At 45.1% G+C, this 16,559-nt stretch overlaps 1 protein-coding gene across 1 annotated transcript in view; it reads left to right on the forward strand.

The window, feature by feature from the left end:
- The window catches only part of DOCK2 (dedicator of cytokinesis 2), a 392,475-nt gene that overhangs the window by 169,159 nt on the left and 206,757 nt on the right, over nt 1-16,559 (forward strand). Inside the window, exon 27 of the mRNA XM_075996281.1 lies at nt 2,220-2,315. Within this exon, the coding sequence (XP_075852396.1) occupies nt 2,220-2,315 (96 nt within the window). The remainder of the gene's footprint in view (nt 1-2,219; nt 2,316-16,559) is intronic.

Genomic DNA, 16,559 nt, shown 5'->3' on the forward strand with positions numbered 1-16,559 from the left:
AGAAATTTGATGAAACTGCAAAGGAACACAGAGAAGATAAGGGAGTAATGAATATATAGTGGCATTGAAGAATTTCGAGAAGGGAAAGCAAAGATCAGAAGTCACTGAAGGAGTTAGAAGTTGGCCCAATTGAAGGCCAAGTCTATCCGTCTTGACAGATAGATGGAAGGAGGCTGATAAACCCAGGGTGCCAACCAGAGACCTGTGATCATATTCCAGTCTGCCTAGACGAGTTTAGAGGATACTCTGGAACAAGACTGCTGGGTGTGAATTTTTTTTTCCATGACTCGCTTGCTGGGTAACCCTGGACAAGTTACTTAACCTTTCTGGGCTTCAGTTTCTTTATCTGAACAATGAAGATTATAGCGTTGCTCATCTTGGTGTGAGATGGGGTAAAGTGCCTAGCAGAGTGCCAGGCAGAGTAAGCACCCAAAAAGGTCAGCTATGGCTGTTGTTGCTATAACCATGAGCATCATATTCATATAATGCAAGAAGTAGGAGGCTATAACTTAGCAAAAAGGCTTGAAGAAATGAAGGAGAAGGAAGTCAGGAGAGAGGTTCATCTTCAGCCAGGAAGTATGGGGAGATGGTGTCTTCCCTGCCCCGAAGCTAAGGAGGGGGAGAGGGCTGGATGGTGGGGAGCCCCTGCCTGGGAAGAGACTGAGGTCTGGATGTATAAGATGAAACACGGGAACTTGCTCCATTGCAGAGCTTCTGCTGGTGGCTCCACTCGGCTAGAGAATCTGGGACTAGCCAGAGTACTGAAGACGTGAGTCTGAGGTGGAAAGAGAAAGCAAGCTCTGGGTTATTCATCTTTGGATGCTGAAAGCCATTGAAAGTGTGTTGGGAGGGAGGACATGTTTTAATAAGCACATCTTCTTTTTCTAGCCCTTCCCTCCCAGCTGCAAATCTATTTCCCTTTCATTGGTTCCATTAAGAGATAAAACCGCAGTTAAGCTGAGTATAGCAAAGCTTCATAATGTGCTTACAAATGAGCATGAGTGGTCATCCACTCTGTCTGCCACCGTTTATTTAGTTAGCACTTTCTTGATGTCAGGCTCTGGCTGGGTCCTGGAGACACAAGGCTGTTCCCAAAGCCAAGCCTCCATTTCCAGAGCTAAATGGTGTGTCGTGTCGTGGTTCTCAGCCATCAGAGTAACACATGTAAAATTCAGAAACTGCTGATGCCCAGGCTCTATCTCAGACCTACAGAACCTCCTGCCGTGAAACCAGACATTCTTATTTTTCTAGAACTGCATGTATCACTTTTATGTTCACATCAACCTTGGGAGAACCTTCTACGTTTTGTAGATAAGAGAGCTGAGTCTCAGAGAAGTTAAGTGATAAGTGAGATCGGACAGCTGGCAAGTACAGCCGTGAACTTCAGACCCAGAACTTCTGAACCTAAACTGCCAAGGCCTTTCTACCTGGCCATGGCCACCCTCACAAGCATGCGTGGATAAAACTCCGTGCCTAAAGACTGTGCTGGTAAAATGATCTGAGGATGTAGGCAAATATGCATAAACCTGTGCTGACTACAGCAAAAGTTCAAAATAGATTAGCAAGTCTTAGAGAAAGTTCAGGGACCTACCTGTATTTAAAGTGGGCAGAACGCTATAAATGTTGCAATCTGACTCACCATAAATTCTACCCAAGGTGGATAGTGCAGCTTTTACTGTGTAAGCACCCATGATTACAGTTTCCATGACACAGCCTCGGTCCCTGGGCTCTAGAAACTCTACCTCCTCTCCCTCTCCAGCCGAGGGCTGATTGAGGCTCCCTGCTATTGCTGGCCTTTAGGTTTCCTGTTTGCTGGCCCCACTTCTCCATCACCTGTGCACCTAACCCCCCACATTAAATTCCCTTCTAGCCCAGCTCACATCCTGACTGTGAGATGAAAAACCAAGGTTTAGAGAATTACATAGCTTAACCAATGTAGTGCTAATTCTCGTCAGAGTTAATATTCTCAACCCAAAGTTCCTGATTTCGACATTTAAGTGAGCTCAGTAACTTGCATTTAAGATGACTAGTGGAATTCCTGGTGCCCAATGCCAGGCAGTGATGGAGGCATGACAATGATGATGAAGATGATGATGATGGTGCTGGCATTGTTGGTGATGATGGTGATGGTGTTGGAGATCATCACGCCTGACCACTGTTGTCTGTGCTCTTTGCTGGTACAATGTCGTGGTTGTCACTCAGATGTCTCTGTGTTTCAGGCCTTCACCTACCACCACATCCAAGAAATCATGGTCCAGCTGCTTCGCACGGTGAACCGCACAGTCATCACGATGGGCCGGGATCACGCTCTGATTGTGAGTAGACCCTTTCATCTTGTCAGACGTTCCAAACTCTCCAGATCTAGGTATGGATTTTCTGGAAGATCAGATCACATGGAATACCCAGCACTGATTGTTGCTTTGTTTGGGGGTACAAGGACCACGTTTTCCTGAGTTGGGAGGATGTGAAATTTAACTAAAGTTGTTGATATAAAACAAGGCTTAGGACTTATTTACTAAGTCAGGCGTGCCAGTGAGGGTTGAATGTCACTGGTAAAGAGAGAAGTAAGAGAAGCTTTTCTTAAGTGGACAAGATAGAATGTTCCAGATGCATGTCCACTGGAAACCTTTTCTTCTGGCCTAGAGTCACACAGTGCCCAGTCTCAGGGTTCTGTGAGCTTGGTTTTCTTAGTGGCTTCATTGCGTGTTAACTCTGCCCGTGGATACCAGGTAATTCAAGGTCACTGCCGGTGTGGGCTTATTCTTCCACACAAACACTGTATTCTGAAGATCAGGCGACTTCTGCCACACGGTCTGATTATTTTTCCTCTCCAGACGCAGAACTCATTTCTAACCCTTTAACCTCTGCCCGTCTTGCTTTAAACCAAGGATCAAAAGTTCAAATGGGCACAGGGGCCAGTCACTAACATAAATGAGTATGTCCAACCATGTCACTCCTCCACTCACACCTGCCAGGGATTTCCCGTTTCGCTCAACATAAAATGCAGATCATTTCCAGGCCTGAGATACCCTCTGCTCCTTAATCTTTCCTTTATGTGTTCCTCCCACGTATGAGACATGATTCCATTTGCTGTTTCCTTGGTATGTGAAGACTTGTTCTCTCGTTTTAATCACATCTTGGCTCAGGTATCACCTGTTCAGGGTGGGTTCCCTGCCTTGACCACCCTGTCTGACACCTCCCCATCCTCTTTCAGTCTTTATTTTTCTTATTACTTAGAACCTGAAATATCCATCACTTTATTTATTGTCTAGCGCACAAGAATATCAGCTCCAGGAGAGTAAGCATGTTTGTGTATTTTTTTTCATTGCTGTGTCTCCTGCAACAGCACCTGGCATATATTAGGTGTTTGATAAATATTTGTTGAATGAATAAGCGAATGAATGATGAATGAATAAATGACTTGTACTGGGCAGAAATTCTAATGTTTAATGAAGGGTAAGTGCTGCTCAGCTCTGGCTGGTTGATACCAGGCGGGATTGGGCCCTATAGTTTCTAGAATTCCCAATTTGTTAAGAGAAGCTGAAAACCTCCATGCTTTATGTGAAATTTTCTGATATTTAAGTGTTGGCAGTTAATTGTTTAAAAAAGTGTTAATGAACATGATATGGCCCCAAACAGCTGTATTTACTTTTCAGAAAGCCAGTCTGAGATCTGTGCTTTAAACTAGCCCAGCATGAGCCAGGTTTGGGGCCGCTGAATGACAATGTACTGTAGTCCTGCCCGCTGGCTGCAGGACATACGGTGCTGAGTACTGTTCTAACTGGAGCCGAGGGAGGATTTGATCTCAAGAAGCAGCCAGTGTGACATCACCTTTTCATCCATTCGCTTCTATCTGCTCCCGTCTACACGTTTTCACTTAATGTGTATTACGTGTAGTAAAGAAGTGGCGACATCCAGGGAGGGCAGCGGCAGTGCCAGGCACTCCTGCTTTCCTGGGCCAGAGAGCTGGGTAAACTGTTTTTTTTTTTTTTTTTTTTTGGTCATTTGTCTCACTTACCAACATAGAAGTATCACCATTTCTTATTCAGTGACGAGCTCCCATATCTGTGGTTTCAATACATACCTTGGGTAAACGTTTTATAACCTTCCTAATCTTCATTCCTTCTCTTTGATGCAAACCTAAACATGATCATCAATCCATCTGCTCATTCTGTACATAGCAGACTCCTAACTCTCTTTCCTGCAGAGCAGTGACCCTTTAAAACAGGACCTGGATCCTAGACAGCACCAGATAAGTGGTGTCTATTGTTATTTTCCTTCCTATCTGGTACAGCGAGGCTCTCTGTCCCTCTGCATTATTGAAGCAGGCAGGTGATCGGTCTGGTTCTCATTCCCTCCCAGCGCCCTGTGAGCCTTTAGTCTGATGCTCCGCCTTAGTGGCTTGTCCTTTCAACACGTATCCTCACTGCTGCCCCATCCATCTTTGCCAGGACACTCCTCTACTCTGGAATGTTCTGTGGCTCCCCACTGCCTACCAAATTAAGTCATAAATGCATTAGCCTGATCATTTCTAACTCCCATGATCTGGTCTAGCTACAATCATATCTTTCAGTCTTTTTAAGATGGACATCTAGATATTGCCCAAACATGTTAGCACTTTCAGGCGTAACCTCTGCTGCTTTCTTTGCCTGGAGTTCCTTTTGGTATCTTCTCAACCCATTGAAACCCCACCTAGTCTTCAGGGTCTAGTGCAGAGGTAGCCCTTTAGGAAGCTGCCCTGGGTGGGACCTCTCCTTCTAAATCACACAGCTCTGCCTTTTTTAAAAAACAGTTTTATTGATGGATAATTTATATATATTTTAAAATTTAACCATTGAAAGTATTCAGTTTGAGTTTCAGTAATTTTATACAGTTGAGCAGCCATTATTGTAATTCAGCTTAGAGCACTGGTTTCCCCAAAAGTTCCGTTTGTAGTCACTCCCATCCCACCCTCAGCCTCTAAGCAACCGCCCCCTCCATAGGTTTGCCTTTTCTGGATATTTTATATAAATAAAATAAAATTTGAGGTCATTTATGCCTGGCTTCTTTCCTTAGCATAATATTTTTGAGGTCCATCCATATTTTATGATGTGTTCGTACTTCCTGCCTTTTTTTTGTTGAATAATATTGGATTATATGAATATGTAATATTTTGTTCATCCATTCACTAGTTGATGTATATTTGCATTGTTTTCAACTTTTGGCTTTTGTGAATAATGCTGCTATGAACATTCACATGCAAGCTTTGAATGAACATGTTTCAATTTCTCGGGGGTAGATATCTAGGACTGGAGTTGCTGGGGCAAATGGGGAATGTATGTTCAACTTTATAAGAAACTGCCAAACTGTTTTCCAGTGTCTGTACAATCCACACTCCCACCAGCAGTGTATGAGGGTTTGTTTACCCTAATCCCCACCCAAGTATTGTCAGTCCTTTGGGCTATAACAATTCCAGAAGTATCTCATTGTAGTTTACATTTCCATTTCCCCGATGACTAATGACGTTGAGCACCTTTTCATGGACTCTGCCTCTTTTTCTTTTTGAGTCATTTTTATCTGTGAGCTTGTCATAGCTCCTCTCTTAAGCCATAAGGCTTTTCAAGGCTTGTATCTATCTATGGAATAAAATGAGAGTCATAATGGATCTTTCTCATACAGTTGCTGTGAGAATTAAATCATTTAATGCAGGATAGCCATTTGCACATGTGTGTCTTACACATACGTCTTAACACAAATGCATTTATGTGTTCATTCAACATTTATTGAGAACATATTATACACTCAGCACGAAGACTCAGAAATGAGTCAGCATGGTCTGTGTCCTAAAGAAAATCAGACCTCTTCTGACAGGGCATCCCTCGGGCATCTCAGATGCACTGTGCCCAAAACTCAACTCACCGCCAGCAACCTGAAGCCCACGCCACACTCCAACTAGATTCAGGAGCTCAGTTGGTGGCACCGCCATCCTAGATGCACAGGTATCCTTGGCCCCTCCCTCTCACTCACCGCCTGCCACTACCAATCACCCACCAAGTCCTGCTGTTTTCAGCACATCTGGCCTGGCTCCTTCCCCAGTGGGTGCTGGACAAACCCCCCTGCCCCACTGCTCTTTGTACCTAGTGCATTGTAAGGTGATTTTTCTATTTTTGTGCTACCTCAACCCCTTGCATTCTGTAGATCCTCTAAGGGCAGGAACCATGTTTTGCTTATTCATTTATCCTCAACCCCTAAAAGAATACTTAACATATAGTGGGTACTCAATTAATGTTTGTTGGGCAAATGAAGGAACTAATGAGGGAGTGAATGAAATACCGCAATGTCATTTCATACCTTTATATTTTTGTCTATGATTTCCCGTAAGATTGCCTTTCCTTCTTCAACAAATGTGTTTTCTAAATATTGGGAACCCACATTTTAGGGAGTAAGGAATTGCTTCCTCAGATTTTCCCTGGACTCATCCTAGGGCCTTGCAAGGGTTGTAAATTGCAAGCTGTGCCATTAGTCTCAATGACTCTGGAATTTGCTGGTGTAATTATAACGCCGAGAGTGCTGAGTGGGGAGGGCCAGGGGGCTGTAGCAGGCACACTGCACTAGGAGCAGGGATGTACCTGAAATAACAGGAAGAAACCAGCAGGTTTTTCTTAAGACATGGCTTCATCTTCATAAAATGAGCCTTCCCAGCAATTCCTAGAATAGAAATATCTCCTCCAAAATTAAAGAAAATGATGTTGGAAAGTAATTACTCAGGGGTCAGGGGTCTCTGACTTAGTGCTAAAGGCCCCAATTTAATTTCAAATTGAAATTTGACAAGGAGGAGAGATTCCCATTCCACCCGTCACTTTTAATTTTCCAGATGTGATTTTTATTGGTTAGTTTCCATTGCTTGGGAATATTAAACAATCAATATTTATGGTAAATGCCAGACATAGCATATCAAAATCCTGAGAGGGCCCCAAATAAGTATGAGGTGGCTGGTTGCAACTCTCATTCTTATATGGGATTAGTGATAGTTTTTTTCTTTTTTCAGGAGTAGGCACACTGCGATAAAAGGTGCTGGCCATTAAAATCACAGGAGCTGTGGGGCTTGGCTGGCTCGCTTTGCAATTAGGATGTGTTGTTAGGAATGACCATTCCTGATTTTTCTGTAGACTACCTCCCTGAGCAAGGAACTGCTGATGGTGACAAATGAGCAAAAGAAAATTTTGCAGAAACCAAAAGCAAAACACTGTTACATGACTGGTTCCCTCTCTTCCTCTCTTTGTCACAGTCTAATCTGTCAGATAATGGCCTGTTTACTTAAATTCTCAAGGAATTTGACTTTGATGCTGAGAAAGGGAGCATGGTTTGGGAGAAAGGATATTCCGGATAAGGGAGAACAGGAAAACAGTTCTACCTTCTTTCTGCAGAGTATTGGCTCCATGACTTATGCCAGTTTAACCTCTCTAGACCTTGGTTCCTCTGTGCAATGAGCTATGTTGTTTTGGAGATCTTCCTCATAGAGCTAGGTTTCCTGACTTGGCCAATTCCTATTCCCTTTCCCTCTCTCCCAAGCTCCGTGTGCCAGCCTGGTTGATGGGGCATGACCGCCTGTAGAGTTGTGCTGAGAAGGCTCTCGAGGTTTCATCTTGGTTCAGTGGGAAGACCTGCTGAGTTGATCAGTGCCGTCTGTCATAGCATGAGATTGGAGAAAAGTGATGTGTGCAAAATACTTGGCAAATACTATGTATTGACTTAAACCATTGGTGTTGTTCTGGGCCAGTCCAAAAGCTCTTGTGTAACCAGTATTCTCTTGTGTAACATATTCTTGGTTCCTTTAAAAAAGCTGTGGTGTAAAGGCAGAAGAGTAAGGGGAAAAAACAGTCTTGGAGAGGCTACCTTTTATTAGGGAATGGTTTCTGTGTGTCACATGCCATGTTTTATCGAAGGTAAGATGCACCATATTTTATGTGTCCATAAGAAAGAGAACATGCTACCAATTATACTGGAACACATATTGGAATCTTCAGGGATGTTAAAGTATAAAAAAGGAGGTTTGACTTAAAATCCTTACTGTGTGATAGATCACATTGTGAGTCCTCACACACAGGATCATCACTGTTTCCTGTAGTTTACAACAGTCTGAGGATCAGAAGACGAAAGCATCATGTTTAAAGTTACATAGCCAGTAGCAGTAAGGCCGGACATGAACCCGGGACCCCAAAGCGTGTGTTTGCATCCAGTCCCCTGGACATCCGGGAAGATGTCTCCCTATCTCATGGTCTCTGGGCATCGTGAGGAATAGCGTCCAGGCGTGTGCACCTGGCAAGAGGTGCCCCAGGGAGCCCTCGCCGGCCAAGGCGCCCTGCTGCTGACTGCCACAGAGAAGGCTGTCCCCTGCCTCCTGCCTCCCTGGTGCTGGGGACAGGTTGAGCCATAGGGAGGCTCAACCAAGGAACTTCAACACTGCCAGAAGTTCTTGGAAGGAAAACAATCTGGTAATTTCGTGGAAATTAGGATCTAGCTTTTATTTCGGGTAGTTAAAATAAGCCTCTGGGTGATATATTTTGGGCCTAATTACCCCGGTTTTCACAGAGGAGTCTATTGAGTGATTAAATAAAGGTAAATGCAGTTGGCATCATACCAGCTCCTGAAATTCAGAGCTGTTTGTTTTAAAAAGAAAAAATAGTGGGACGCTGCAACTCACCCCGCCCTCCACTGCTTCACCTCCCGGGAGTGCTGCAGACTCCAGACGGCGTCTGTGTCGTCAGAGACTGGGCTCCAAAGCTCTGGCCCTCTCTGTGACCACGCTGAGCCAAACCATAAGCCCAAAGACTGTAGGTGGCCTATGGAGGGGCCGCGGCAAGGCGGTACCAGGTGCTCTTGGCCCAGTCCATTGAGAGCAGGTGTGAGGACAGCCCAGGACACGAGGAGGGACGGTGCCCCGCCAGAAGTGATTACTTCACTCTTGACCTTCATTCAGTGCCCCTGCCTCTTGTTAAAGACAATGTTTATCATAAAACTATCATTTCTTGAGCAAATATCCTGTATACGAGGCAAAGATCTGAGCGCCTTACGTGTTCTACCTGACTCAGCCGGCATGGCGCGCTCACGTCTTACATACGAGGTCACTGGGGTGCACAGAGGCCGTGTCACCTGCCTGTCACACAGCGTGTTGGTGGAAGAATTAGTGTCTGAACCCAGGGAGTGCTGTTTCCAGAGTCCCTGCTCTTCAACAGTGTATTTTATATACTCCTACACTATTAATAACTGAAGTTGTTCTTTAGAAATCAAACATTTTAAAGATAGTAATGAGCACCTTAAACCCAGTTGCCTCCCTGCCTAGAGTGTGGAATCTAATGAGATGATCTAGGTGGCAGCTTTCAGACACCTGTAGAACAGCACAGAATAATTGGTGGTTTTATGATGACAATGATATTTTTAGGATTGATCTCCTCAATTCTGATAATTGAATGGCAAAAAGCTATAAACTTAGAAAAATAATTTTCTATTTATATGAGTTTTGGTACCTATGAAATAGCAGGCTTAACAGAAGAGGCAAGGCTAGCATGGAGATTCTAAAGGGTTCTGGAGGCAGGCAGAGTCTCCCTTTCCTTCTGCCCCTCGCTCATCTCTAGGCACTGTTTGTCCTAGTCCCCAAAGACCCTCAACTCCAAACGCTTCTCTCCCACCTATGCTGCAGGCCTGGTCTAGCCACAGCCGTCTCTCTTCAGTGTCTCTGGCCTGCAGCTTGGTCTCAGTGAACACCCATCAGTTAATGAAGTTAATGAAAGATCTTTGCTGTCTATTTTTATTGACATCCAAACCATCATTCTTTTCCTTAACAGGTAAGTGTTATTATTGTGTAGACCTTTATGTCAGGATTAGACTAGAGAGTAAAGGAGGAGTAGGGTTGTTGAATAATTGGACCCAGTGGGGAAGGAGTGGGTTGGGGGAGGATTTGTGCTCTGCATGGGATGTGCGTTTCCGTAACAACGGTGAGCATTTATGGAGCACATGTGTGACAGAGATGGCACCAAGCTCTTTAAGGACATTATCAAATTTTATCTGTGAGGCTGGCAAAAATCATTTCCTCCCAAAGAGGACATGAACACTTTGCTCAGCATTGCAAGCCTGGGGAGGAGGAAGCTAGAATCCATATCACATCCTGGTGTGCCTTGTGCATTTCACTGTCCCTTTGTAGGAAATTGTTTTCCTAGGTAAAATCAATTTAATTGAGAAAATTCCTAAAAGTGTGTGTATATGTGTGTATGCGTTTGTATGTGTGTGTATGGATGTATGTTAGGGGGAGATCCGGGAGAGAATCAAGTTAAGGAAGAAAATAGTAAAATTTATGCAAGAGACTTGAAAGGACAGTTGGTAGACAGAAGGTAGCATCATTAGCTCAGAGTAGCTTGGTTGCTGCTTAATATGATGATGTGGGCAGTTTGCATGTACTTTGGATGGGGAAGCATTGCTTTAATAACTGTTTTGGTGATGGGATATCAGTATGTACTTGGCCTAAAATATACATGCAAAAATTGAATAATATCTTAACTTTTGAGGAACCCACAGCATGTCTGGGCAGAATCATTTATCAAGGTGGACTTCATGGAACTGGGTCTGGGTAATGAATGCCATAAAAAATTAGAACAGGTGAAGAGGAGGGATGGGGCATTTTAAGTGTGAGCAACATTTCTTGCCTTGCCCCATCTTGCGGTCTGTGGAGCTCCTGTCATTCCACTAGGCCACAGGCCATCTTTCTTCATGGTCCCATCATTCTTTGTCCATATTTCAGTTACAACATTCCCACATTGTATTGGAATTTTCTCTTTGCCTATCTATGTGCCACAGTACAGTACACTAAGATCCATGAGGGTGGGAGTGGTACCTTTTTTTTTTTTTTTTTTGAGAAAGGCTCTCACTCTGTTGCCCAGGCTGGAGTGCAGTGGTGTCGTCATAGCTCACTGCAACCTCTAACTCCTGGGCTCCAATGATCCTCCTGCCTCAGCCTCCTGAGTAGCTGGGACTACATTTGCACACCACCATGCCCAGCTAATTTTTCTATCTTGTATAGAGAACGGGTCTCACTATGTTGCTCAGGGTGGTCTCAAACTTCTGGCCTTAAACGATCTTTGTGCTTTGGCTCCCACAGTGCTGGGATTATAGGCGTGAGCCACCGAGCCCAGCCAGGGTTATGTCTTTTTATCTTCGGAGTTCCTGTCTGTCCTCTGTCCAGGACTTGGCATGTAGCATGCACTCAATTCAAACCTACAGGAGTGAATTAATGAAAAGAACAAACTAATTGAAGGAACAGATTAATGACAAGCTTCAAAAAGTCCCAATTTTAAAAATAAGGTGAGAAAAGATTTGTTTCATGCCAGTCTTTCCCTTAATGATATTTTTTTTTTATATAAAATTCCCAAGTACCTTATTAGCTCTGTGTGACAGAATTCTTTTAGATAAATGTAAGCATAAGAGCTGGGGCATAAATGAGTGTGTTTCATTCTCCAGACCTTTCTTCTGTTCCATTATTGGGCACAGGAATGAGAAGTAAGAGGAGATGTGAGGTTCCTAGACTTGTTAAGATGCTATGGCATCCTCCCTGCTCTGTCCGATGGAGTGACCTTCGCTATGAGTGGCAGGTGCTCCTAGGTCGTAAAGATGCTGTCGTGAAGGTCTCACACTCAGCTCAGTAACACACCTCGAGGTTCTGTAGAGCAGGTGAGCTCAGGCCTGGAGAAGCTGCTGTCCCAGCATGAGCCTTCACTGGCCACGCAGGGGCTGCAGCTCTCAGCACCCAGGGTTGGGGGGACGAGCAGAGAGATGTTGGGAATTGTTCAGCAAGTCCTGGGAGATCCAATCACACAGAATGACCAGCATGTCCTCAAATCCTAATGAAATTACCTCCAACTATCCTGGTGCCTCGTGGCTTCCATCAGTGGGGCTGGGCACACCCGATGTGGATGAGTGATTTGAAGTGTGGCCTTACTGCACCGTGTCTCTTGTCCTGTTTCCTGGCACGGGAAGAGAGGCCAGCTTTTCTTGTCCTTGGAGAACTTTAGAAACAGAGTGTCTGCCGTGTGGACACTGGTGGGCACCTTCCTGCCCACGTTACATCCCTGGGGCTGTGGAAGTGGGGCCCAGCTGTGGAGTTTGAAAGGCTTTGACAGGCCAGAGCTTCGTCCTCCGCTCCTCAGGGGGCGAGGAGGCTCATGCCGCAGCTGGGAAGTCTCTTCCTGGCTCGCATCCTCAGCTCCGTTATCTGTAAAATGAGGCCCATAACAGTTATTACCTGCCAATCCTGTGATGGGGACAGAATAAAAACATATGCGCAAAGCTCACAGTGCAGGGCTGAGTGCATAGTAGGCCCTCAGTCAGTAAGAGCTGTCATCATGCTCCTTCCATGCTAGCATCTTCTTTGACACAGGTGTCATGAATAAGATCGCAAACTGTGCTCTGGCTCTGTTTTGGGATCTTTCCTGGATTTGTGCAGTAACGTTAGGCTGTGGCTGCAGCTGGGCTGTGAGTAAAGTCACCGTGAGGTGCAACGGGGCCATGTCTGACACCAAGGCCTGGAACCCGGACTGACCTTCCCTGGGGTGCCGCTGAGGGGCTGTGGCTGTCCATGAGGGAACCCTGTTGCAACAACTGCTAATGACACAGGCCCCCATGAGTCTGGAGTCCCTGTCATCCCTGCCCAGGGCACTGGCCATATTAAGTGACTCGAAGGAATCAATTCTGTCAAATGATCCTTCAAAATCAGAACCCATGTTTCAAGATTTATGCTGCATCTAGACAGTGATGTATTTGTGCAGGCATTAAATGATTTTTCAATAACACAATAACATTCTATGACTTCAGTATAGAGAAAGAGCTACAGGAAGATAGCAACAAAAGTCATCAAAGGAACCGAAATTCAGGGAGGGGGCAGTAATGTGACCTTTCACCAGTGGCCCTGATCTCCCAAGTCCAGCCGGATCTGAGGCTTGTGTTAGTACCTTCTGCTTAAAGGACATATGATTTGCACATTTCTGGAGTTTCACTTTTTCTAAAATCATTTTGCTTTCATTTTATAATCAGAAAAAACAACCTCAAACACAATTTCTTTAAAAATAGGGATTAATGGGGTAGTCAAAATTACTAAAGCATTTTCATATATATAATTTTACTTTTCTTCCAAACAGCTCGTGAAGCCAGAAAGGCAGATGGTTTCGTTTTAAAAAGGTGGGGGCGGAGGTGAAAATACTTGTTCAAAATTATGCGGAAAATCAGGGACAGAAGTCAGGACCCCTGGCCTGTCCTGGTCTGTCTGTCTTCCTCTGGGCTGTTTTTCCTTACGAATGTTTGCGTAGCCATATTTTCTCCCAGTTCATTCGACAAACATACATGAAGCGTTTACAGAATGGAAGACAACTCGAGAAGCCCTTGGAAGGTCCCAGAGATGGAAATGACAATTCTGTGCCCCCGGGGATTTTTCTTCCTGGTGGAGATGAGTATGAAAGATTGACAAAAAGAAATGTCAATATAACACGAGAAGTAGCAGCCTGCACAACGTGCCGTGGGTACTTGGAGGATGGAGTGACTAATTCCATGGCAGGGGCGGGGAATGATCAGAAAAAGTTACAGAGAGGAGGTGACATTTAAATTGCAACGTGCTGTCTGGCATCGGCGTTAAGAGCCCAGGCTCCCAAATTTGGCAGACCTTGAAAGAACTCCAGCCATCACCACCTCCTACCTGTGGACTTTGACAAATTGCTTATCTCCCCCCAAGCCTCAATTTATTCTTCTGGAAAATAGAGTAATCATAAACTACCTTGTGGCGATTTTTTTGAGGACTAAATGAGATAAAGAGAAGCAAAACATTTAGTAATAGCCCACTGTAACTTCGAGAAGCAGTAGGAGCTTTTATTATCGCTCCCAGTAGTAATATTGCTGCTCTCCTTTCTGCCCCACCCCCCGCCAAATGAAAATCATGTCCTATGGCAGATAGGTAATGGAACAGTGTCCCAGGTAGGGGGAACAGTGTGTGCAAGGTCACTGATAGGTAGCAGCCTCTGACTTTGTGAAAGATGACAATGAGATGGAGCTGGGGACACTGAACTGGTAGCAAGTTAGGCAATAGGCACTAGGTTGGTGTCAGATGATAAGGAACTTGTTTGCTGTGGAAGGGATTTTTATGCTCCAGGGTGGTGGTGGGTGCAATTAGAGACATAAAAGCCAGATGTGTGTCTTAGAGAGGGCCCCAGGCGTCTGTGAGGAGGCTGGACGTGAGGGGGTGGAGGTGGTAGGAGAACGTAGACTTTGAAGACCAGTGCAGGGGTGCACATGAAGGGACAAGGGCTCAGGACAGTAAAGTCTTTCAGTTCAGCTAAAGTAGACTTCCTGGAATTGGGCGTTGCAAGGTGAAGAAAGCAGTTCTTACTCTCAGGGCATTTAACACACAGTGGGGAAAGGGAAAGAGGACAAGACATAGCTGCAAGAGAATCCAGGAACAGCGTTAGGAAGGTCAAAAGGAGGGCGTTGTGACGTGCAGGTGGGCAGATCAGAAGAGGACACCTGCTTATTGTTGGAGCCCCTCCCCCACTGCACTGTGAGCTCCGTGAGGCAAGGCTGTGACTGTAGCCGTCTCTCCGCGTCCTTGTCACCTAGCCTGGTGCAGAGAAGGGGCTTGACACCTGTTCCCTGAGAACAGTGACTGTGGCCTGAGGTTCACCTGAGATGTTTTCTTGGAGCCGGTGGGTGTGTTTCAGTGCAGAAAAGTCAGGATCCAGTCCATGAAACCCAGTCCGTGGGCTGACTGTGTGCATGTGGCTGCTTGACCTCGCTCCAGATCCAGTCCATGAAATCCAGTCCGTGGGCTGACTGTGTGCATGTGCATGCTTGACCTCACTTCGTTTTTGCTCTCTGATCCCCAGCCCCCAACTACTGAAGGGATATTGTTTTTTATTTTAAAACAAAAAAGCAAACAAAAACAATGACGACTACAAAAAGCTTCCTGTGTCCTCCGTTGCCGTCCGCGGTTTCCGCCTGTGGGACTGCTGTGGTCGGTGGAGGAGTGTGCGAGCCGCTCTGGAGTTCAGCGACAAAATGACTCAGCCCGTGTGGTCAGCGAGCAGGAGGCTTTTGTGTCAGTGTAGCCAGGGTGTCGCAGCATCCTGCGTGCTACCTGGGAAACCAAGGTGAAGCACCAAGCCGAGGTCACCGTGTCTAGCTAATGATTTAAAAAACGGAGATTTTGTCAGGAGAAAAAATACGGGTTTCATTTGAGTAAAATTTAACATAATATACTTACGGATTCCGAGAATTTGTGAAAGCCATTCATGATAATACAGCTTTTATTTGCTTCACAGCAAATTATCCTTTGGTGTGATTTTATTGTCTTTTCATTCGAGTCGTGGTTTAAAGCCAAGGCAAAATGCGTTGTCCAAAAATGCTCCTTTAGTTAGACAGACCCTGTCTCTTTTGAATTGCATTTTGTCTGGAATGGACTAGGTCGCAAGTAATAAATTCTGGCATTTTAATAGAAACATTACTGTGAAAATAGTTAACAATCTGCTTTAATTTCAAAACTCATTTTCTCTTTCATATGGTAAGGCAGTATCTTGGTAAAATGTGCAAAATGCATTGGGATTTAATTATGATGGCAATTTATTCTGAAACAAGGTTAAGCTGGGCTGTCAATATTCAGGATAAATGTCCTGGGGGTTGGGCTGGGTACTGGAAGTGGACATCAGTGTCTTTTTGTCCTGGGTCCTGAATGCCGTGTGGGCCACAGTAGAATTAAGAGCCTTGGGCACAGTACCTGCCCAAGACGCTAATCCTGGGAGCACAGATGTAGACGCTATACCACTAATGGTACCATCTCCATATGGCGACTGAAGGACAAGAAAAAAACCAGGGAATCATTTTTTTTGGTGTCTTCCTACTGGATCCAATTTGTTCAATAATTTATTCCTGCAACAAATATTTAAATCCCATTGTGGTAAGTGCTAGAGATACAAAGGCAAACAAAAATAAGCAGGATTCCTACTTTAGGAAGATTATTGGCGAGTTAGAGGGAAATACATTCATCAAAGAATGACACTTGTTTATGTACAAGAACTACTGTGCCAAAGACTTTGATGACAAAGTCTCCGGTGCCAGGTGAGTGTCCAAGAGAGGTATGGGGTGCAGTCTGGGCATTATAGCCATGGGAGGCATTACCTGCTGTATTACCCAACAGAGCTTCAAAGTGGGCTAGGAGCGTGGTGTGGTGGGGAGTATTTCTGGCAGAAGGAACAGCATATGCGGACCCTTTAGGGGCTGTTAGCATGGGGGTGGGGGTCTAAGGACCCCCAGGAAGCCCTGCGTGACTAGAGGGCAGACAATGAAAGGCCCCATGGTGGGGTTAACAGGAGGGGCAGGGACAGGTCGCACAGGGCCTCTGGGCCATGACAACACACCTGGTGTCTTACTTCCTAAGTTTATCAGGAAGCCATCGAATGGATTTAAGCCAGAGTGCGACATGGCTCTGATCCAAATTTTGCAACAGTTGCTCTGCGGTGTGGAAAATGCACTGGAGGGGGAGAGTGACTGTGGGG

Source organism: Microcebus murinus, chromosome 21 (genome assembly GCF_040939455.1).
Source record: "Microcebus murinus isolate Inina chromosome 21, M.murinus_Inina_mat1.0, whole genome shotgun sequence".
Classification (NCBI taxonomy): Eukaryota; Metazoa; Chordata; class Mammalia; order Primates; family Cheirogaleidae; genus Microcebus; species Microcebus murinus.